The sequence below is a fragment of the Hemitrygon akajei genome, chromosome 31, assembly GCF_048418815.1.
Source record: "Hemitrygon akajei chromosome 31, sHemAka1.3, whole genome shotgun sequence".
Classification (NCBI taxonomy): domain Eukaryota; kingdom Metazoa; phylum Chordata; class Chondrichthyes; order Myliobatiformes; family Dasyatidae; genus Hemitrygon; species Hemitrygon akajei.
In genome coordinates, this window is record NC_133154.1 from 27,546,594 (window position 1) to 27,570,503 (window position 23,910).

Below are 23,910 nucleotides of genomic sequence, written 5' to 3' on the forward strand. Positions count from 1 at the left end.
GTCACTTGTTGAATGCATTCTGAACGGACTAGTTCGCATGAGTGAAAAAGTGCTGGTTAAGTGTGAAAGCGTTAGTTATAGCATTAAAAAAAAGTGTTTAATTATTTGCCCTGACCAAAAAAATTGAAGTCAAAGTTGAGTTTACTGTCATACGCACAAGCACGTGTGGGCAGAGATACAATGAAAAACTTAATTGCAGCAGCATCACAAAGCATCTGATATGCAGCAGTCACAGGAAAAGCATAAACTGTACAAGATTGTACAATAAAGGACACAATTAGAGCAAAAAAAAAGTCCATTGTAGTGCAGTGACCTTAGCGGTCACTGTGTTGCTGTGACTAAGTCGTGAATAGATGCTGTGCTTGAACCTGCTGGTGTGAGACTTCTGTACCACCTGCCCAGTGGTAGCTGTGAGGAGATGGCATGGTCCAGGTGGGTGGGGGTTTCTGATGATGCGTGTTGCCTTTTTAAGGCAGTGCCTCCTGTAGATCCTACCGACGGTGGGAGAGGATGTGCCCGAGATGTATCAACCTGTGTCCACTACTCTCTGCAGCTACTTGTGTGCCCGAGCGTGCAAACTGCGGTAGCGGACCACGATCTAACCAGTTCAATGGTACATCTGTAGAAATTTATTAGCATATTTAATGAGAAGCCCCTTTGCGATCCCTCTACTATCCAATTTCTAAATGGATACTGAATCCATGAACACTACCTCACCACATTTATTATTTATTTCTGGGTTTTGCACTAATGTTAACTATTTAATATACATATATAATCACTGTAATTTTTTTTATCTATATTTATCATATATTACATTGTACTCCTGCCACAAAGTGTATATATGTAATTTATTTTTGTATTTGCACTGTTGTCTTTTGCACACTGGTTGAATGTCTAAGATGGTGAGATCTTTCACTGATTCTATTATGGCCATTATTCTGTTTTGGCTTTATTGAGTATGCCCGCAAGAAGGTAGCATGGAGGTTACCGCGGTGCTATTATAGCTTGTGGTTTTGGAGTTCCTGCATCTTCTGTAAGGACTTTTGTGCATCCTCCGTGTGGAATGCATGGGTTTTCTCATGGGTACTCAGGTTTCCTTCCACGATCCTAAGATGTACCGCTTAATTGGTTATCATAAATTGTTTTTTGATTAGGCTAGGGTTAAATCAGGGGTTGCAGTAACTGCTTGAGGGACTGTAAGGGCTTATTCTGCACCTTGTTTCTAAATAAATAAATATGAATCTCAGTGGTGACATAAATGTACTTTGATAAATTTTCTTTGAACTTTGAGGCAGGGCGATAAACATGGTTTATGTCAACTTCAGTAAGGCCTATGATAGGGTTCCATATGATAGGCTGATCCGGAAGGTTAGATTACATGGAATCCAGGGAGAAATGGCTAATTGGATGCATAATTGGCTTCATGGAGGAAAACAGAGTGAGAGAGGAAGATTTTCTTGGACTTGAGGCCCATGACTAGTGGTGTGCCTCAGATGGTTGCTGGGTCCATTGTTGCTTGTCACTTATGTCAATGATTTGGAAAATAATGTACAATTGGAATTTGTTTATTATTGTCACATGTATCGAGATGCAGTGAAAAAGTTTGTCTTGCATTCTGATCATACTGATCCGAACATTACATGATGCATTAAAGTGGAACAAAGTAAACAATAACAGAATATAGAATAAAGTGCAAAGCAGGTAGATAACAAAGTGCACAGTCATAGTGAGGTAGATTGTGAGGTCAGGAATCTGTCTCATCGTACTGGAGTAGAAGCTCTACTTGAGCCTGGTGGTGAGTGCTTTTCAGACTGATGGACGAGAGAATGTCTGAGATGGCTGGGGTCTGAGAAAGCAAGAACTGCAGACAGAGTCCCTGGAGGGGAAGCTGGTTTCTGTGATCTGCTGAGCTGTGTCTACAACTCTCTGCAGTTTTTTGTGGTCTTGTACAGAGCAGTTGCCATATTAAACCATTATGTATCCAGAGAGGATGCGTTCTATGGCACATCAATTAAAAATTGGGAAGTGTCCATGGGGATATGCCAAACTAGATTGAACAGTAAGTTTGTGGGTAACAGTAAAGTGGATGGTATAGTGAACAAGGAAGGACATTATCAAGATGACAGTGGGACCTTGGTCAGCTGAGTAGACGGGTCAAGGGAATGGCAAAAGGAGTTTAACTGGGAAACATCCAAGCTGTTGCCTGATAGACCTTTCACAGTGACCAGAAGAACCCTGGGGAGTGCTGTAGACAGAGAGACCTTCTTTACCTGTGACTTCCACTTTCAGGGAAGCAAGTGTCTCCCTGAAAGCGGAAGTCACAGGTAAACAACAACACACACAAAATGCTGGTGGAACACAGCAGGCCAGGCAGCATCGATAGGGAGAAGCGCTGTCAACTGTTTGCTCTTTAAAGTCACAGGTAAAGAAGGCTTTTGACATTCATAAGTCGTGGTGTGGTCATGCGGGACACTGCAGAGGCCACACTTGGAGTATTGTGTTCAGTTTTGGTCGCCTTGCTGTAGGAAAGATGTTATTAAATAGGAAAGAGTGCAGAAAAGATTTTCCTTGCTGCTGCTGGGACTTAAGAGCACGATTTATAGCAAGGCGTTGGACAAGATAGGACCTTACTCCATCGTGTGAAGGAGACTTTACAGAGGTGCATAAACTCATGAGGGTCATAGGTAGGGTGAATGCAGCCAATCTTTTTCTCAGAATTGGGGTATCAAGAACTAGAGGGTTAAGACGAGAGGGGAAATATTTAAGAGGAACATGAGGGGCAACTGTGTTTTACTCAAAAGAGTGGTATCGGTGTGGAATCAGCTGCTAGAGGAAGTGGTTGAGGCAGGTACAGTAACAACTTTTAAAAGACGGTTGGACAGGCACGTGGACTGGAAACGTTTAGGAGGATGCCGACCAAACAATGGCAGTTGGGACTGTCTTGGAGGGGATGTTGGCCAGTTGGCCTGAAGGGCCTGTTCTCCTGCTGTGTGACTCTGACTAAACATGTTGTGTCTGTACCAGCACTTCCTCTGGCAGCTCATTCCTGAGGGTGAATCTCTAATCCCGCAGATCTCCTTTGAATCTCTACCCTCCCGTTAAACCTGCGCCCTCTGGTCCCAGACTCCCCTGCCGTGGGGGGAAGAGAGATTCTATCTGTCCTCCTCACCATGAAATAAATCTCCTTAAGATCGCCCCTCACTCTCCTGCCTTCCTGTGAAAATAAACCCAGGCTATCTAATCTCTCTGAGTTCCTGCCCTCCATCCCAGGCGTCGTCCTGGGAATCTGCTCCACACACTCTTTAATACTGCCACATCCTTGTGGGAGCAAATTTATTTGGAGGTCATCCGTGATTGGTATGATTACCCTGGGGTAATCAGTCTCCTCACCACCCACCATCTCCCCAATCACAAACCACCAACACCCCCCTCACCCACCCGCCCACAACTGACCTCTGGGCCTAGCAGGGTTGCTTGGTGACAGGTCACATTCACCCAAGACTGACCGGGAAGAAGGCCAAGTCTGTGTGCATATTTCAGGCAGAGGGTGATAGATTCTTGATTGGCCAGGGCTTGAAGGACATGGGGAAAAGACGGGAGATCAGGGCTGAGAGGAAAAATGGATCAGAGGAGGCTTGATAGGCCAAATGTCTTAATTCTGCTTCTGTGTTTTACAGTTCAAGGAAAGGCCCAGAGACAAAATTGCACCAGCTCCTCCTCCCTCCTCCTCGGCACTACAATCCTCCATGAATCCCCTCTGAAATTCTAAACACTAGTGAGAGCCAGTGTAAATAGGTAATAACTACAGGGCTGTGCTTTCTAACCTGGATATAACCCGGTGTGCCAGTGTTTGTGTCGATGGTGGAAAGACTAAGGGCAGTGTAAACACCTGTCTTGTCTGCCCTGGGGACGGACTGTTTGTCGATGCCACCATGGGGGAATACAGCAGGCAGCGAGCTGAGCTGAAGAGTTGCATCTGAGCTGGGAAACAGGCCTGCGAATGAGCTGCCCAACTGGGATCTTGTTTAGTGCCAGGAAAGGGTGACCGTGCACCTGAAGATAGAGTCTTAGGGCAATACAGCACAGCTACAGGCCCATCCACCCAGCTCGTCCCAGTTTCCTGTGTTCGGCCCAGATCACTCTGAGCCCCTTGTCTCCGAGTACCTGTCCAACTGTTTCTGAAATTATACTATTGTACCTGCCTCACCAGCTATATTTCATCAAGAGATTTGGCATGTCGCCTAAAACACTCGCAAATTTCTACAGGTGTACTGTGGAGAGCATTCTGACAAGCTTTATCACTGTCTGGTATGTGGGGGTGGAGGGAGCTACTGCACAGGATCAAAGTACAGTAAGTACTTGGAGTATTGTGAGCAGTTTTGGGGCTTGTTATTTTAGAAAGGATATACTGACATTAGAGAGGGTTCAGAGGAGATTCTCGAGAATGATTGCAGGAATGGAAGAGTTACCGTATGAAGAACATCTGGCAGCTCTTGGGCTGTATTCCCTGGAGTTCAGGAGAATGAGGGGGCTCTCATAGAAACATTCTGAATGTCAAAAGGCCTGAATAGATTAGATATGACAAAGTTATTTCCCGTGGTAGGGGCGTCTAGGACAACTGGATCAGCCCATGACTGAATAGTGGAGCAGGCTCGATGGGCCAAATGGCCTACTTCTGCTCCTATATCTTCTGGTCTTATAGTCTTATAAGCTGTAGAGAGTTGTAAACGTAGTCAGATCCATCATGGGCACTAGCCTCCGTAGTATCCAGGACATCTTCAAGGAACAGTGCCTTAGAAGGGCAATGTCCATGATTAAGGATCCCCACCACCCAGGACATGCCCTCTTCTCATTGCTACCATCAGGGAGGAGGTACAGAAGCCTGAAGACACACACTCAGTGATTCAGGAACAGCCTTCTCCGCTCTGCCATTCGATTTCTAAAGGATACTGAATGCATGAACACTACCTCCCTACTCTTTCTTAATTTCTTTTTTTACCCTGCTTATTTAATTTAAATATTTAATACATGTATACTTACCGTAATTCAGGTTTTTTTCTCTATTATGTATTGAACTGCTGCGGCAAAGTTAACAAATTTCACGACAAGCACCAGTGATATTAAATCTGATTCTTCCCTCATTCCACACCCTCACCACTTTGTAAAAAATTCACCCTTTGGATCCCTTTCAAATCTATCATCCTAGTTTTAGACTCCCCTACCCTGGGAAAAAGATTGCTACTGTCTACTTTGTGCATGTCTGTCATAATTCTAAACATTTCTTTACATTCCAGGGAATATAGACCTAGCCAGGCTGACTCTCCCTGGAAATTCCAGTGCTCTAGTCCTGGCAAAACGCTTGTAAATCCTTTCTGCATTCCTTCCAGTTTCACCAGGTCTCTCCTATAATAGGGTGACCTAAACTGTACACAGCCTCACCAGAAACTTGTACAACGGTGGCATAACGTCCCATCTCCTGCCCTGACTGATGAAGACCTGCCTGTGATTATGTGTTTTCTGCCTCCATTTCAGTTCCCTCCTTTGCACCTGACCCCAGCCTCCAAACGTTCAAGGTGACTGTTGGGATTTGATCCCCATGCCAGGAAAGAAGTCTCCCTGGATTTCATTTGAGAACAGCTCTGGGCCGCCAGGTTCTTTCTGCCATGCCCGAGGCCCCTCTGCCCACTTCAGAGCCTCCTGGACCCCTGCACAGTGCAGGACATCAGGACCCGCTGTCAGAAAAAAACCAGATGGGGGGGGGGGGGGTTCCTGTCCAGGTCACCAGCACGGCCCCTCTGGTTGGAAGGGTTAATAACAGGACATGAATGTTTTTCAGGTTTGACCACTGCGAACTTCTCTGAAAGAAGAAGATGGAGTTTGCCAGCAGCCACTTCTACATTCGAAGTCCAGCTGACACAAATCAGGCCAAGCAGTCCGGTGGAGTTGGCCCCTCGGGGCCCCAGGGCAGTGATGGGATTGGTAAGTGCCAGCCAGTTGTGTGGCATTTCAGAGGCTTCACATGCATCTCTATGATTACCACTGTTACCGCGGTAACTACAGCCACAATTCCTGTTGTGACTACAGCCACTGCTGTTATGGTGGCTACAGCTGTTCCCGCAGTAACTTCAACTGTATTTTTCACTGCAGGGCAGGGACTTCCCATCTACGACGCTGTGGCGACCTGCGGCCCAGCCCCAGAAGGACAACAGCCAGTAACCTCTCCACACTATGACCAGGTGTACGAACCTTGCCCGCAGAATCCGCGGGCGTGTGAAGGGGGTGTCAGGGGCGGGGACCCTATCTACCTCAACAGCATTTCGGTGCCCGTGGTCACTCCTTCCGCACCTACCTACGACAACAGATCGGGGCTCAGCCTGCGCACTGGGGGCATGGACCGGGCAGAAGAATGCAGCAGAGTTGTTGAAAGTGGGAAGGCTTCAGACCCCCAAGCTGGGCAGCATTTCTCCGACCCACCACCAGTGCCTCCACCCAGACCTTCCCGACACAGGACGGCCCAAGGTGAGCTCCAGCACATAAACAGTGTTGTCGCTTCCTCATCCCAGCCGTTCCCTTGGTTACCAGGCCTCCTTCCCACCCTCTTCCTCTGGCCCTTCTCTGGGAGTGGTGAAAGGTCCTCACTCTGCCCCATATTATCTCTCCCCTCACCTCTGCCTTCCTTCACTGCCCTGAATGTCCTCTCCTTTCTCGTTCCTTGCTCCCTCTGGCTGGCTCCTGTGACAACCATGAAGACGCACCCCCACACACGCCGACGTCACCCCAGCAAGCAGGCAGTGGGAGGCCAACTCCTGTAACCTTCACAACCAGAAGGTAGGGCTGCAGGAGTTGGGGAGATCCACTGTACCTAGAGTGCAAGTCACCGAAACAAGGTGTGCTTCCTCCAGAGGGAGTCATCGCCTGACAGCTTCCTGCGGCATGGAACTGCCGCTGTAATTCTGTTGTGTATTTAAGTGCTTTTTGAGTAATCTTGCAAATCTGTTGCTGATTAAGGATTTCTGTTCATTTAGTTAATTATGGGTTACTTGTAAAATACATTAATTGCATACGTCATCACACTACCATGTGAAACGTGCGCGCCTCACTGAAAGTAACACCCATATTTCAGACTATCGTGTCGTCTGTGAAGTAATTTAATGTTTTGAAGTTACAAAACGTAATAATTTCCATCTTGGCTTTCTGCCATTTAGGAAAGTCAAGTGTCATGGGGATTGTTCAGGATCAGAAAGGACCAAATACTCCTCCTAGCTCCTGGTCTACATAGAATTGGACTAACCGGCCAATGATATCATTCCCCCCCACCTACCTTTAAATAGCATAGTGCTCATCTGAAATGTTCTCCACGGCTGCTGCCTGACCTGTTGCTTATTTTCAGAACTTCCTGTTTTAACAAACACACCTGGAAGCTTGTTAATTTCTTCCTTGTGAACCCCATTTTCCTTGACCTTGATAGAGACACAGGCCTTTCGGCTCCACCTGTCCTTGCCAACCAAGTTATTCGTCTCAGCTAGTCCCGTTTGGCTCTCAGTGATCTAAACCTTATTGTGGTTATTATTTGATAAATCTCTGAACACCATCAGGTTCAATATCAATGCTAAGTTGCTGCTGCCTTACCCCAATGGTTGAAGGGTTCAATTTAATATCAGGGAATGTGTACAGTTTAGAACCTGAAATCCTTACTCTTCACAGGCACCCACAAAACAGAAGAAAGCCTCAAAGAATGGATGACAGAAAACGTTAGAACCCCTAAGACCCACCTCCCCCCTCCCATGGGCAAGCAGCAGCAAAAGGATCAGTCCTCCTCCCCCCCCATTTGCTCCAGCAAAGGCATCAACCCCCCCCCACCACCATGCAAGCAATAGGGACCATGATCTAGCATCCCTCAATAACTGTTGTCCATCCCAACACTTCGACATCTCAGACAGACTCTCTCACGCACTAGTGAGCGAGGGAGAGATCGCCCCTGCAGAGGATGAGAGGGGAGGCCGACACCTTGCTGCTTCGATGTTACCATCTGCAGAGTTGCTTGTCCAAGCCTCCTGACTCAAAGACCTACTGAGTGTGAGTGTGAGTGTGAGTGTGAGTGTGAGTGTGTGTGTGTGTGTGTGTGTGTGTGTGTGTGTGTGTGTGTGTGTGTGTGTGTGTGTGTGTGTGTGTGTGTGTGTGTGTGTGTGTGTGTGTGTGTGTGTGTGAGAGAGAGGGAGACATTCTTTCAACAGCAGCACACACTGCTGTCTCGAAGTTTCAATTCCCCACCCCCTCCCCCCGATGCTTCAGTCGGTGAGGAATTGGATCGTCCACAGGGCTGCACTCTGAAGGTGCACGTCTTCCAGGCTCCAGGCCGCACCTGGAGATGTCGAACGCCAGGCAACTTGCTGTGTTCAGCCCGCAGACTGACTGTCTTGTAGTCTGGTCTCAGCGAAGGCAGTCAAATCGTTCCCTCCATGTTGTTAGCACTATAATTCAGTGTGTTCTGTACACTCTGTCAGCACGACACTATTACACCTCCAGAGTTCAATTCCAGCACTGTCTGTGAGGAGTTTGTATGTTCTCCCCGTGAACCGTGAGTGTTTCCTCCAGGTGCTCCGGTTTCCAAAGACCTTCCGGTTAGTAGGTTAATGGGCCATTGTAAATTGTCCTGTGATTAGGCTAGTGTTAATATCAGTGGGTTACTGGGTGGTGTGGCGCGGTTGATCAGAAGGGCCAGTTTCATGCTGAATCTCCAAATTAAAATCAAATAAATCACCACTTCAATTCAATTCAATTCACCACAAATTTGAGATAGACAGGGTGGTGAAAAAGGTGTTTAACGCGCTGGCCTTGATCAGTCAAGGCACTGTGAGTCCTGATGAAGGGTCTCAGCCCAAAACATTTCCATAGGTCCTGCCTGCCCTGCTGAACGCCCGAACAGACCATTCGGCCCACAATGTTGTGCTGAACCAGCTCAAAAGCAAATCAATAACATTCAAACATTAATCCCTCCTGCCTACACAATGTCCATATCCTGTCTTCATTACATCCACGTACCCATCCAAATGTCTCTTAAAAGCCTCTAATGTATTTGCCTCTACCACCATACCAGGCAACACATTCCAGGCATCCACCCCTCTCTGAGTAAAAAATTTACTCCTCAATCCCCCTTGAACCTACCCCCTCTCACCTTCAATGCACGCCCTCTGCTATTAGACATTTCAACCCTGGGAAATGATATTCTCTGCCCACTCTCTCTATGCCTCTCATATCCTGCTGTCCTTAACTGGGCTCTTAAAAAATAGGGATGGGCAATTAAAAAAAATAAAAAAAATAAACCTGCACACTTGGGGGGGCATTTTATCATGGCCAATTAACCCACTGACCTGCACCTCATTGGGAAACCAAAAGCACTCTGGGGTGGGGGGGGGGGGGGTGGAATCCAGACGGTCGTAGGGAGAGCGTGCAAACTCCACACGGACAGCACCCGAGTGCAGGATCGAACTGTGGTCTCTAGACCAGCACGACCCCTTACAGCACTACGCTGCTCCAGCTGTAGCAGGACTGTTAGAAGGAGCTTTGCCCGCTCTGCGATAGTCCTTGTGGGAAGGTAGATGGCGTGGATCAGAAGGACTTTGGACTGGGGAGTGGAAGCATTACATCAGGGAGAGATCTAAAACAAGCAGGAAAGGAGAGGCAGACAGCTTCAGATACCAGAGCTGGAGGGAAACATGACTGGAATGAGAACTGTGAGCCAAATACTAGTGCAGGAGAGTGAGGGAGTAACAGAGCGAACAGCATCGATCAAACAATACAGATTTAGGCCCTTCAGTTCAATCTTGGTCTCCTCCCAGTTAGACCCAATTTCTTGTATTTTGGCCATATAATATGCCTCTAAACTCTGCTCCTCCACGTACCATACCTGCTTCAACCATTTCCTCTGGCAGCTCATTCCACATACTCACTATCCCCCATGTGAGGTGTTTGTCTCTCAGGTTCCTTTAAAACCTTTCTCCTCTCACCCTAAATCTAGTTTTGGACTCCCCTGACCCTAGGGAAAAGGTTTTTACCATCTACCTTGCCTAAAGCTCTCATAATTTCAAACGCTTCTGCAAGGTCTCCCCTTATTCTCCTGTGTTCCAAGGAATAAAGACCTATTTTGGTCAACCTCTGCCCCATAACTCAGGACGCTGAATCCTCATAAACTTTCCCGGCAGTCTCTCCAGTTTGACTGCATCTTTACTACAACTCCACACAGCCTCACCAGCGACTTGGACAACAACACCACAAGGCCCCAACTCCTGCACATCAAAATGCATGTAAAAGTTTTCGAAGTCAGGACCAAGCGAAACACGCGAGGTGTATAAAGAAGCCAGAAAAGAACGAAAGGAGGGAATCAGAAAGCCAGGAGGGGCCATGAAAAGCCTTTGGGAAATTGAATTAAAGTAAATCCCCAAGGCATTTTGTACACACATCTAGAGTAAAAGGATTATTTGGGAGAGGGTGGGGCCTCTCAAGGATAAAGGGACGAACATTTGCTTGGAAGCAGAGAATATGAGTGAGGTACTTAATAAGTACTTTGCTTCAGTATTTACCAAGGAAAAGGTTATGGAGGATTAGGATTAGGAACCAGATGGATTTCTATGACAATTGAAAATTGAGATTTTTTAAATTGAATTTAAATTCACCATCTGCCCTGGTGGGATTCGAACTCATGTCTCCAGCGTATAACTGGGTCTCTGGATTACTGATCCGGTGGTGATTACCACTCCACCAGATCTCCCCACTAGGTGAGGGGGTCGACAGGAATAAAGTTGGCTCGGGTGGCTTAGTGTAAATGGGTGATGGATGAACAGCACGGACTCAGTGGGCCGAATGGCCTGTGACCCTGAAGTCAGAAATTCAGTGTGAACTTCCTCGGAAAAACATTTCCCCGTGAAGCGTCTCGCTCAGTACAGTGGGAAGGGCCCAGCCTTTCCTCAGAGCACAGCTCGCTCTCTGTAACCACGGTCAGCATCCCTCCCTCATTATAATCATTTAACAATTACTGTTTCTCTTGTATTTCAGAAGGGACCCATTTACTCAGTGTCAGTTGGTTGATTGTAATTTTGAAGCTCAACAGAGTAAATGTGAACAGGACATAATCCCCTTCTCCTTCCTCCCGGAATCCCACTCCATCTCCATTCCCAAGATCTCTGTGCTCAGGAACTCACACCCTGGCCTCCTCACTGGCTGAGGGATGAGTTTCAACGCCCACACTATCCACCCCCTCCTCCCAGTCTGGCACCCAGAGTCGGGGGCCTGAGACCAGGGCCTCTTCCCAGCACAGCTCACCCTAGGGGTGGGAGGAGTGAATGTGGAGGGGTTTGGGACTGGGGGTTGGGGGAGGTGAGGGGCACTTGGAGGGGAGTGGTGTGGAGGGGGAGAGGTGTGGGGTTGTGAGCTGGGGGATGGGTGGGCCAGGAGTTGATGTGGCAGTTGTGTTAGTGTCCTGCGCGGGCGAGACTGACTCCCTTCCTCACTGTGTTCCAGATGTACCGCCTCCCCTCCCGCCCAGGCCTCCCAACATGAAGAAGGCAGCCGAATACCTGCAGGTGCTGGAGCCGAGCCCGTGGACCGCCCCAGGAACCAGGCCCCCAGCGTCCGCGCCCCCTCTGCCGGATAGACGTGAGTCAGGGTGGAGTATGGCTGCTTGTTTGCTCAGCATTCCTTCATGCACTGGTGTTCAGGCACCTTGGGTGGGCAACACACACACACTGGAGGACCTCAGCAGGCCAGCCAGCGTCTGTGGAAAAGAGTATAGTTGACGTTTCGGGCCAAGACCCTTCAGCGGGACTTTGGGTGGTCGGTGAGGGAACTACGTTGCCTTGGTCCCAGACCTATCCTCCTAGAAGTAGAGACCACGACCCCTGCTCTTGGAAATGGCCCCTTGGTTCCAGGCACTGGGCATCATGGCAATCGGGACAGCTCCCGGAACTCGGACTGGCTCCGTGAACCCTGGAGCAAGACAACCTCACCTTTACCAGTCCATGGACCCTCCGAGCACAGGACAGTTTGGCCATCCACCAACCTTCCCCCTCCTCTGGTCTCGCCTACCACTTGCCAGCTCATTCTTCTCCCCCCTCCCCACCCTTTTATTCTGACTTATTTTCCCCTCCTTTCCAGTCCTGATGAAGGGCCTCGGCCTGGAATGACCCCTCCAGAGATGCTGCCTGACTTGCTGGGTTCCTCCGGCGTCTTGTGTGGCTCTGGAAGAGGCCCTTCAGCCCATCGTGTCTGTGTGGACCGCGGCACACCACATTAAACTGGACCTATCCGCACTCGCCAGCTGTGAGATGGACAGCAGAGAGGTTGGGGAGGAGGGAGAGGGAGAACTTTACACTCCAGCAGCAACACTCCTGTGCAGAACAGGATAGTAACGTCAGTGAGAGGGTGCAGGGGGGTGTTCCCTCTCCCTGACATTAAGGCTGTTCCATGAACTGCCCCCTCACCTTCCCTTCCCTCTGAGCATTCACCCAATTGTCCTTGGAAAGCTCCCTCCAACCCACTTCTGCCACTCCTTGTAGCCGCTTGCTGCGGACTACAATCTGCACCACGAAAGGAAAATCCTGCTCTTCCACTCTGTCTTTTGCTCCGTTCTCTGTCACTGGAAACACAATTTCCCCACCCCCTTACCTGCCGCACTTGCTCACACTTCGGGCCAACTCCCCTGAACCACAGCTCATTGTCTTGCCAGGACAGACGTCGCCAAAGCATCCGGTTAACTCCCTCTGCACCCTCTCCAGGATGGCAGTGCCCTTCCTGAAGTGCAGAGCCTTGGGGCCAATGATGGGCAATGCCCCTGGGATGGCCGCAGTGTTTCCAATGCCTGACCTGGTGCTTAACTAGACATTTAGTGATGGGTCTCGGCCCAAAACATCAACTGTGCTCTTTTCCCAAGATGCTGCCTGGCCTGCTGAGTTCCTCCAGCATTTTGTGTGTGTTACTTAGTAATGTTTAGCATTATTTCCATACTTCAGTGTTTTAGAAAGTCCAGGACCCCTGGAGCTAATCTAACTGAGATCCACCTCGCCCTGAGCTCTTGGACTTCCAGCTTCTCTGGATCAGTGCGGCCTCTCCTGACCCTCCCTCTCACCATATTAGGTTTCAACATTGTGCGTCTGCCCACTTCACCTGCCAACGCCCGTAAATTCCGCTGCTATCAGAATCACTCTCTTTATGATCACTCTCTTGTACGGCGTGAAGTGCCTTGCTTTCTGGCAGCAGGACTTACAACAGTCATAAAGTTTAAAACAAATACGTAGTGCGCAAGGAAAGGAATAATGAGGCGGTGTTCACGGTCTGTTCAGAAACCTAATGGTGGAGGGGAAGAAGCTGTTTCTAAAATGTTGAGTGTGCGTCTTCAGGCTCCTGTGCCTAATGGTAGTAATGAGAAGAGGGCACATGCTCTGGACGGTGAGGGTCCGTAATGATGGATGCTACCTTCTTGACGCACTGTCTCTTGAAGATGTCATTGGCGGTGGGGTGGGTTGTGCCCATGATTGAGGAGACTGACTGTCTATAACCCTCTGCCAGCTCTTGCATTGGAGCCACCATATTGGCAAAGAAGCAACCAGTTGGAATGCTATCTATGGTATCTCTGTAGAAATCTGCGAGTCTTTGGTGACATCCCAAATGTCCTGAAGCTCCTGATGGAATAGCCACTAACCTGCCTACTTCATGACTGCATTGACATGCTAGGCTCAGGAGAGATCCTTACGCCCAGGAACTTGAAGCTGCTCACCCTTTCCATTGCTGACTCCCCAGTAAGGACTGGGGTGTGTCCTCTCGCCTCTGCCCTTCCAGACTTCACTAGTTCCAATGTTATCACAGATGATGTTCCATCACTCTTATCGGAGTGGGTGGTGGTCTCAGCACAAGCTTTTGAGCAACTTTGGAACTGGCTTATTATTGTCACGTGTACCGAGGTATGTGTGAAGAACTCTTGCACACTATTCATACAGATCAATGCATTACACAGTGCTTTGAGCTTCTGCCCTCTATCCATTTCCTGCAGTAAATGACAAGCAAAGGCTACAACTGTTGGAAATAAGAAGGAGAAACAAACGGTTGAAACCCTCAGCGGGTCGGGCAGCGTCTGCAGAGGGAGGAACATTGTTAAAAGTCTCTTCTGGTCGTTGGAACAGTGACTCGGTTACTATCTCCACAAAAGTTGCCTTGGGTTTCAATGTATCCTGTGTTTAGTTTACCTATCGGCTGCATATTTGAACTCAATCTCCCACCCATACACCACTGGTCCCCTTCATTTCCTCACCTCCAATATCGCCAACATGTTTATTCAATACCACCTGCGTAGCAATCTTGTGAGCCACAAACTCTCCGCTGCTTCATTTAAGAGCTTTTTTTTTGAGTTCCCAGTCAGATCAAATGCTAATTGATTTACTTGTTCTCCAGGATTCCTTTGCCTGGAGACAGTGATCTAACTTTCCTTTGTGTTTTCCACAGCAGTTCTGACTCCCAAAGCCCAGGAGTTAACAGAGAATACCAACGTGGTGCTGGTGAATTTGGGAAAACTGGTCGACATCAAGGATGGTAAGCTTTACTGATTCCACAGCGCCACAGGTGCTGCGGTGTTTAAGCGGAGGGTATATGGGGGGTGGCTTGAGGGGACATTGTGGGAGGGGGAGTATGAGGGGATGATGTGTGGGGGGTTTGAGGGAACATTGTGTGGGGGGGTTGAGAGGATGGTGTGTGGGGGGTTAAGGGTACATTGTGTGGGGGGGTTGAGAGAACATTGTGTGGGGGTTTTGAGGGAATATTCTGTGGGGGTTGAGGGGACAGTGTGTGGGGGATTTGAGGGGATCACGTGGGGGGTTGAGGGGACATTGGAGGGGTGTTTGAGAGAACATTGTGTGGGGGTTTTGAGGGAACATTGTGTGGGGGGGTTGAGGGGACAGTGTGTAGGGGAGAGTTTGAGGGGACAGTATTTTGGGGGGTTGAGGGGACATTGTGTGGGGGATTTGAGGGAATCACTTGTGGGGGGGTTGAGGGGACATTGGAGGGGTGTTTGAGGGAACATTGTGTGGGGGCGTTTGAGGGGACAGTGTGTGGGGGAGAGTTTGATTGGACAGTGTTTTGGGGGGGTTGAGGGGACAGTGTGTGGGGGAGAGTTTGATTGGACAGTGTTTTGGGGGGGTTGAGGGGACAGTGTGTGGGGGAGAGTTTGAGGGAACAGTGTTTTGGGGGGTTGAGGGGACACTGAGCTTATGGGGTTATATTGAGGCAGGCCATAGATCTACCTTTACCCTGTGTAAAGGCGACGGGGGTTGAGTGTGTGACATGAGCTCACACCTCAGTCATGTTCTAACCTGGTGCCTTGGTCTGCAGTGAAGGGACAGCAGGGAACTCCAGCCTACTGCCAGAACTGCTCGGCAGCCACGTCCTCTTGCAGCAGCCTACAGGAGCACCATGCCACGGTGAGTAGCCTCTCATTGGCATGCCCGACGTGAAGCCGTCGGCCCACTCCCCGCGTGTTTCTGGTGAACTAACCCTCTCACGCACCCATCAGCACCCCATACCTCCTCACTGCATCCCCAACCCCCACCAATCACACGTACTCGGGGTAACACACAACGGACCATTAACCCACCAGCCTGCGTGTCCGTGGGACGTTGGAGGAAACCGAAGTGGCCATCCTCGGGAGAACGTGCAAACTCCTCATAGACAGCCTCTGAGGACCAGGTCGTGCCTGGGTTTCTGGAGCCATGAGGCGGCAGCATCCCTGTGGGATTGATGGTGGGGAGAGGCAGAGGATGCAGCTAGGCCCAGCACAGTGACGGTGAACGTTGACAGAGGGTTTACTTCACATGCCAGCTCTGGCCACAGTGACAGTGATGTTGCTTCTTTGAGACGTCCCCAATGGCCGGGAGGGTTGTGCCCATACTGAAGCTGGTTGGATCTACGATTCTCTGCAGCCTCTTGCAACCCTTTTCATTGGACCTCCTGTACCAGGCTGAGATGCAACTAGCCAGAATACCTTCCACGGTGTTTCAGTAGAATTTTGCTGGAATCTTTGGTGACATACCAAATTTCCTCAAACTCCAAATGAAGTATAATCATTGGCAGGCCTTCTTCATGATTTCATTGAGGTACTGGGCCCAGGACTGATCCTCTGAGATGCTTGACACCCAAGCACTTGAAGCTGCTCAGCGTTTGCACCACTGACCCCTCAATGAGGGATGGTGTGTGCACCCCGGCTTCCAGACTCCAGAGAAGACTGAGTTGTTTCCTTTGGAGTGTTGGCCGTGAAAGGACAACTGATAGACTTCTATAAGATTAGGAGACACGTAGACAGAGGCAAAAGCTGCTTCTTTTACCCAGGATCGAAATGTATAATACTAGAAAACAAGTTTTTAGGTTGAGAGAGATAAATTTAAGGAAATGTTTGGGGCAGGTTTTTTTACATAGGCTGGTAGGTGCCTGGAATGCACTTTCCAGGGATGTTTTGTGGAGGTTTATATGATAGAGGTGTTTAAGAGGGTCTTAGATAGACACATGTATGTGCCGAGAATGGAGGAATATGGATTTTGCATAGGCATAAGGAATTAGGCATTTAACTACTACAGTAGATTCTGATTAATTGAGACACATCGGGACCAGTACACTTTTGACCCAATTAGCTGAAGTTGCATGGAAATAGTTTTAAAATGTATAAAAAAAGACAAACCAAGTAACAAATTATGTATTTTAACGAAATACAGAAAAAATTAGAACACTACCAAGAGTTTTCTAGACTACTATAAAACTATTTATTAGCTCCTAATAGTTATCAATAGAGGAATTCATCTAGTGTACAATGAACAAAGTCAACACAGCCACCAAGTGTTGATAGTGGACTGCCTTAGTACAAGGATTACATCTTCCAAATCTTCATTTTCATTGTAGCATTCAAGATAATTGTCGATACCTTCAAATTCTTCGTAGTTCCTAACTTGTTGAAGTAGTGAAATTGTTTCTTTTCCTCTCACGGCCTGTTTTGGCATCTCCAAGCCTGAATGCTTGAAGCTGCAGCGAGCAAAACAATCTGAATTATCTTACTGCTAATTTCTCACCAACTATTGGTGACAAAAAAACAGTTTTCTTGAACACAAACTCATGCAGCTGACTCTATTTAAAAACTGCTCACTCTAAGCTCAATGTAGCATCTAAGGGCTACACAAGTGCGCGTGACTGACACCATTTAGAACCTGTCTGGCAACAGTCCTCTGCTCCAATTAAGTGGTATAGTGTCCCAAGTAAACAAAGGGAATGCCAGCAAGTTTCTGTAAGAGTTGTCCCAAATAAGCAGCTGCCCCAGTTAATCGATGGCCCAATTAACAGGAATCCACTGTATTTTACAAACATGAGAAAATCTGTAGATGTTGGAAATCCAAAGCAACACACCCAAAATGCTGGAGGAATTCAGCAGATCAGGCAGCATCTATGGAAAGGAATAAACTGTCGACATTTTGAGCTGAGACTCTTCATCGGGACTGAGGGGAGAAATGGGAAGTCAGAGGAAGAAAGGGGCAGAGATGAGGAAGAAGTACAAGGTAGTAGGAGGTGGGTGAAACTGGAGGGGGGATGTAATGAGATGGGAAGTTGATTGGTGAAAAAGATGAAGAGCTGGAGAAGGGGGAATCTGATGGGAGAGGGGAGAAGACCATGGAAGGAAAGGAAGGCGAAGAATCAGAGGGGGTGATGAGCAGATAAGGAGATGAGGTGAGAGAGGGAAAAGGGAATGGTGAAGGGTCATAAGTTCGAGAAATTGACATTCATGCCATTAGGTTGGAAGCTACCCAGATGGAATATAAGGTGTTGCCTCTCCAACCTGAATCTTAATTAGTTTGACGCAATATTATGAACTGAAGGGCCTGTTCCTTTTCTATATTCAATGTCCTAAGCCTTGAGCACATCAAACAATTAAAACCAGAGTATCTGTGGGCCTAGGATAAATAAGTATGAAGAAGAGTTATGAAAACCGATCTGACAACCTGGGGACTGGGAACTGATGAGATGAAAGCAGATGGAGAGGTTGTAAAGCAAAGAGGCAGCACTGTCAGGGCAAACACATGAATGCAACAGGGACTATGATGCCGGGAAATCAAAAAGGGATAAGAAGTGATTGTGTGGAATTTGATACCACTGCAAAGAAACAGAGAGAGGGCCTTTTGGAGCAAGAGGTGTGCTTGACCCAACACTACACAACATTTTGTATGCTAAAGATCAAAGAAAAGTTCAGGACAATTCCATATTTACAATGCAAACACAAGAAAATCTGCAGATGCTGGAAATTCGAACAACATACACAAAATGCTGGTGGAACACAGCAGGCCAGGCAGCATCTATAGGGAGAAGCACTGTCGACGTTTCGGGCTGAGACAAACTCCTTATAAAAAGCAGCGGGAATTGAACCCCGGTCGCTAGTGCTTTGAAGCAACGTGCTGACTGGTATGCTGCCGTGCCACGTTCCCACCCCCACCATCGTGGTTGATGAAGTGGATCGAGGGTAAAATTTCACCAGTTGTCGACCACAGTTGTGTGTACAATGAGGGGTGGTAACACAGCTCAGAGTGAGAGAGCAGGTGGCAGCTGGAAGTCGATGGGAAGTATGGTAGTAAGGAGCTGATGGGAGTTCGGGAGCTAAAATGGAATTACGGACATGGGAAATCCTTTTCAAATTTGCAGAGTAAGAGAGAAGGAGTGAGACAGAGAAATTGCCGTACAAAGAGGAAGCTGAGACTTGATGGGTCAACAGGCTGCCTTTCTATGCCGTAACATCAGATCTTTAGCCCAGGTTACGTCTGTGTGAAATACCGTGTTAGCTGGAGTTATAGACTGGAAAGGCCATGGGGCAAGAGAATTAGGGGTGATTGTTTATGCCTAGCGTAAAGGTCCAAAGTGCCCATACTGTTGCTTCTAGGGTTTAAATGGCTAACCTTGCTTTATTTGTCCCAGGCATTTTGGAAGTCACATACCTTCGGTATCAGCTAACATGGAGTCTTCCATTTGCCCTTAGATATGGAAATGTGAATTCTGCAACCATAGTAATGTCATGGATTATCGGTGTAGCAAAGACACGTGCAGCGATGACCAGCTGTACATTCACATCCCAAACCCAGTGATCTCCACGGCTATCGATGACCCAGTGGTTGTTTTCTGTGTGGACATCTCTGGCAGTATGAGTGTGACGTTCGAGGTAAGGGGACTGTGACGAAGGGAGACCTCTCCTTCTCCCGGTGCCGCGGGTCGTTGACAAACCGCGCGTGGGTCGTGCATTCGGAGGGTAACACAGCATGTTCAGCCCAGCTCATCCATGCGGCCCAAGTTACCTAATTCCATGTGTCTTGAACATGGAATTAGGCATGAACATCCAACTCACTGACCGTTGATACCCCTGCCCCCCACCCTTACCCCCATCCCTATCTATTATTTTAGTCTGGTTCTCTTTCTCTCTCTTTTCCCCCCTCACTGTAATCTCTCCCCCCTGCCCTACCTTCCTTTCTCTTTTATTTCCCATAATTCTCCACCTTCCCCCTAGTCCATTTCCCTCCAGCCTATCACTTCCCAGCTCTCTACTTTATCCCTCCCCCCACTTCTTATCCCCCCTCGACCATCCTATGTTACTTCACTCCTGATGAAGGGTTTCGGCCCAAAACGTCATTACTACCTCCTCCCATAGATGCTGTCTGGCCTGCTGAGTTCTGCCAGCATTTTGTTTTTTTTTGTTTTTTATTTATTTCCAGCATCTCGTGTTGTCCATGTGTCTTGTGTTTGTCCCATATCCTTCTGGGACCTTCTGTACCCATGAACCTGTCTAAATGTCTTTGAACTGTTGTGATTGTACCTCTCTCCACCATTTCCTCTGGCAGCTCATCCCATACCTCCGTCACCCTCTGTGTGGAATAAATTCTCGGGTCTCCTATAAATCTCTCTCCTTTCACCTTGAACCCTGGGGAAAAAAGGCTGTGCCTGTTCATCTTATCTTTGCCCTTCATGATTTTGTAAACCTCCATAAAGTCGCCCCTCAGCATTCTTCACTCCAGGGAAAACAACCCCAGCTGATCCAGTGTCTCCTTTGCAATTCCAGCCCTCCAGTCCTAGGAGTTCAGCTACAGGGTTATGCCTAGAACGGAGGTTGGGAAGAGGTTTCACTGCACAAGATTGAGAGGGATTAGAGCAGGAGTTGCTTAATGGTATTGGTCCGTGGATTAATAAAAGGTTGGGGACCCCTGACTTAGAGGGAGATTGTGTGAAGACTGTTTTAAATGCTGGGGAAACCTTTGATGTGGTGGGCTAGTGGAATGTGAGGAAGATCCTTGTTTTAGAGCCAAGCTATAGGTCGAGCGGTGAAAACAGGCACTGAATGTTAATACTTAATGGAGGCCACTTGTCTGTGCTGACCCTCTCTAGAATGAGCTCACTCCCATGCTCTTTTACCACATCCCTGCAAATTATTTTCCATCAAGTACCTAGCCGATTCCTTTGGAAAGTTCGGACCGACACAGTGGGCTGATTCGCCTCATGAGCCTGTCGTCCTGATCTTCGACCAGGGTTTGTGCCACCTAGTTAAGGCTTTGCATTTGTGGCCAGTAAGCTGTTGGCAAGGGCTTTGTACAGATGTGTGACCGCCACACTCATTCCAGGATGGAGGTCACTCTCCTGGTGGAGGAAGCCCCCGTGGCACCCTGTGGATGAGGGGTTTCCCGAACTCTCCCTGCAGGAGAGTGCAATGAGGTCCATACTCCTACTCCAGGACCGACTGCACATTAAGGCCAACCCTGTCGGTACTACCCCCATCCCAGCTACCACCTGTGGAGATGTGTTGCGACGTACGCTCGATCTGAATTATTCTGTGCCTTACTTTGTTCTGGGAGGGTTTTAACTCTGCCTCAAGGAAAGTTTCAATGATCCTAACTTTTTCTTTCGCAGCAGACAACTGGAAAGAGCAGCGGCAAATCCCTCTACGTATCCAGGTTACAGGTACGGAGCGACCAGCCAGAAATGTCAGCTTTGTGGGCCACACTGCTGCCCTTGTCCTCAGTCACAGTATCATACAGCACCGAAACAGGCCCTTCGGCCCACTTTGCCCATGCTGACCCTTCTTGTCCACCTGCCCAACGCATCTATTGATGGGATATCCGGGAGCCGGTGCTTTGACTGTGCTCTGATAGTTGGTCATTGGCTGGTCTGAGGCAATTAGCAGCATTGCTGAATGCCAAAGTGTCTGCAGTCTGCATGAAGAGCTCACTCACTCTTCAGCCAAGGGTACTCCGTCCGTGAGAAACTGAAGACTGAGTTTAACAGGGTTGTAGGACTTTAAGTGGGTTGATGTATTTGGGTTACAGTCCAAGGTCAGCCATGATCTCACCAAGTGGGGGTAGGGGCTGATGGCTGAATGCTACTTCGTACCTTTTTCAATGGTCTGACACCTGCCTCCTGGGGCAGTGAGTGTCTGGGTGGGAAAATAAATGTTCAGGGCGAGAGAATATTTGCGGATAATTGAAAGTGAGAGTCAGGAAACAGCTTTCCAATTGTGGAAAAACTTCTAAAGGAACTTGTAAAGCTGGAGGGAAGTGAAATGTGTGGAATAAATCCCAAAGTCGTCAGTTTTTTGTGTTTTTTTTAATTTACCAAAATAATATTGATGTTTCTACTTTTTTTTTGTGAACAAGTGGTTCTCCCCGCAGTGAGGGCCTAGCTGTCATGGAATGCCTTGAGCAGAAGTACAGGAATTATCCCAGGCCGTGGTCAAGACTTACAGAGCCTTGGCCGTATGTCAGCTCGACCTGTAAGTGGTTACCATGGTTACCACTGGCCCATACCCTCCACACTGATCTGATGCTTCAGGGAGAAATCTCTTCAAAAGAAGTCCCTGTCCTTTCTCATAGGCAGAATTCATTACCCAGTCATTTTGGTAGCAACCGATCAGGGTGTGAAGGGTGAAGTATTAATGACAAGGGGAGTTGGGTCAGCTGTACTGTTGAAGTAGTTTGCCTGCCAGCACCCATGTAAAGCAGTGTTTCTGATCATCAACCTGCTCAGATCTTTGACCTTTTTTTGGCATTTACTGTGATTGCCCACAAGGAAATGAATGAAACGTATAGTGCTTTGATAATAAATGTACTTTGAACTTTAAACATATCTCAATTGGCCTGGGGTGGTGCTGTGCTCTGTTGCAGGCTGTCCAAGAGGCAGTGAATCAGTCACTCGACTATCTGCTTGAAACGTCACCCAGGACGAGAGTCGCTTTGGTTACTTTCAACAATGAGGTAGGTAAAGAGGAGTGAGCTGCCCAGATCCCTCCGCTGTAATGTCTGTTGGGAGGCACGCCTGCTGTGTGATCGCTGACCATTGCTCCCTCGCCTCTTGACCACGGGGTTGCGGAACGAGGGCTCCTGCTCACTTGGACAAAGGCTTTACTCTCTTGGAGCCAATCGGCCTGTTGAACTTGGCCGTGTGCTTCACACTTCCCTTTGATGTAGGAACAGGTGGTTATGCACCGAGTCTGCGGGTTCTCCCAGAAGCTGCATTACTTCTCCCCACTGTAAGTGCTTCCCTCACACCAGCCCACCAACCCTCCAGCCACCCACAGTGGGCTTCCTTCTTCGCAGCCAGTGACCCTGCCAGCCGGCATCGTTTTGGGATGTTAGAGGAATGTCTGGGGAAGCCTGCGTGTTCAGAGGGAGAACATTTCAAGCCCTCACAGGCTGTGGCAGGGGCGTTATGTCTTGTCAGGCGGCTGTGCTACGTGCCCACCCATGCTGATGACGCTGCAGTCCAGGTTGATGACCCGCTTCTAGATTGTGTCTGCACGGCCCTGCTGGGAGCTGCGGACTGCGCCGTGCTGAAGTCGTAGGTGGGCTTAAACAGCTGAGGTGTTTCAGGCTGTTCTGTCTGAGGTTAACCGGGGTGCGTTCCGTAACTGAGTGAAGTCTCCAGCGGCCTTCGACCAGAGTCACTGAAGATCAATCATCGTGTCAGCGAAGGAGACACAAGTGCAGATGCTGGAACCGGAAACGTGGACAGTCTGCTTGCTGTTGGAACTCAACAGAATGAGCAGCATTTCTGTTGAGACTTTCCATGGATACCCTCTCCCAATGTTGTTAGAGCTCCCCCTTCACCCTCCTGTCCCCTCACCCAGCGTCCTGAGCTGCTGAGTTCTGCAACTGGCTGCTTGTTCCTTCAGGCAAGGGACAGATGAAACACATGGGCGCACTGGAAGAGTTGCTGGGTTGTGAGCTTTCTTTTCTGGTCCAATTTGTAGAAAAGGAACCACAGAATTCACGTTGACCACATCCAAGGCTTTAGCCAAAAACTGCAAACCCGCCAGTTATTGCTGAAGGGAAGTTCTTGACCTGTCCTTATGATCAGAGCTCACATGCAAGGCTCTGAGCCCATTTAAACCCGCAGTGTGTTTGGTAGAATGGTAATGGTTGTCCATCATGTCCGACCTGTGTGGGAGAGCTTTTAAAGTGGAAAAGCCGTTGCGCTCCTCAACATCGGAAGTCCAGGTCCAGCAGTATGTACAAGCATCACAAGCTGGGGTTTTCATTGGTTGCAGTGAATGACCGTCAAGCCCTTCGCTCTCCGCACAGCATTGTGCTTCCACCTTCCTAACTTTTGTAGATCCCATCTTCCCAGTCCACCAGAGCTGACTTTGCATGCTCAGACAGGCATGACCCTATCTCACCGGGGTATGATACTTTCAGCCACCCTCACCTGGTTTATCCCGCCTGTTGAAGTGGCATGGCTGCTGTCACATGCAAACAGGTACTCGGAGGCACAGGAGAGAGCTGAGTGACCGTTGGGGACCGAAGGTGGGTGGGCTGCCCCAGAATGGACATTACAAGGCCCTTCACCAGAGATGTTACCCCTTTTTGG

The 23,910-nt window shown here is 48.6% G+C and overlaps 1 protein-coding gene across 5 annotated transcripts in view; it reads left to right on the plus strand.

Annotated features, from left to right (window-relative positions):
• LOC140719409 (circularly permutated Ras protein 1-like) overlaps nucleotides 1-23,910 on the plus strand; it is a 70,963-nt gene that overhangs the window by 14,797 nt on the left and 32,256 nt on the right. For 2 of the 5 annotated variants that reach the window (XM_073034043.1, XM_073034044.1), the window contains exons 2-9: nucleotides 5,840-5,982; nucleotides 6,151-6,522; nucleotides 11,521-11,655; nucleotides 14,494-14,580; nucleotides 15,376-15,464; nucleotides 19,046-19,225; nucleotides 20,959-21,009; nucleotides 22,209-22,298. In XM_073034043.1, the coding sequence (XP_072890144.1) occupies nucleotides 5,874-5,982; nucleotides 6,151-6,522; nucleotides 11,521-11,655; nucleotides 14,494-14,580; nucleotides 15,376-15,464; nucleotides 19,046-19,225; nucleotides 20,959-21,009; nucleotides 22,209-22,298 (1,113 nt within the window). In that variant the 5' untranslated portion in view covers nucleotides 5,840-5,873. Of the gene's footprint in view, nucleotides 1-5,474; nucleotides 5,577-5,839; nucleotides 5,983-6,150; nucleotides 6,523-11,520; nucleotides 11,656-14,493; nucleotides 14,581-15,375; nucleotides 15,465-19,045; nucleotides 19,226-20,958; nucleotides 21,010-22,208; nucleotides 22,299-23,910 lie in introns of those variants that run through there. The other 3 variants (XM_073034046.1, XM_073034048.1, XM_073034047.1) reach the window with 3 other exon arrangements.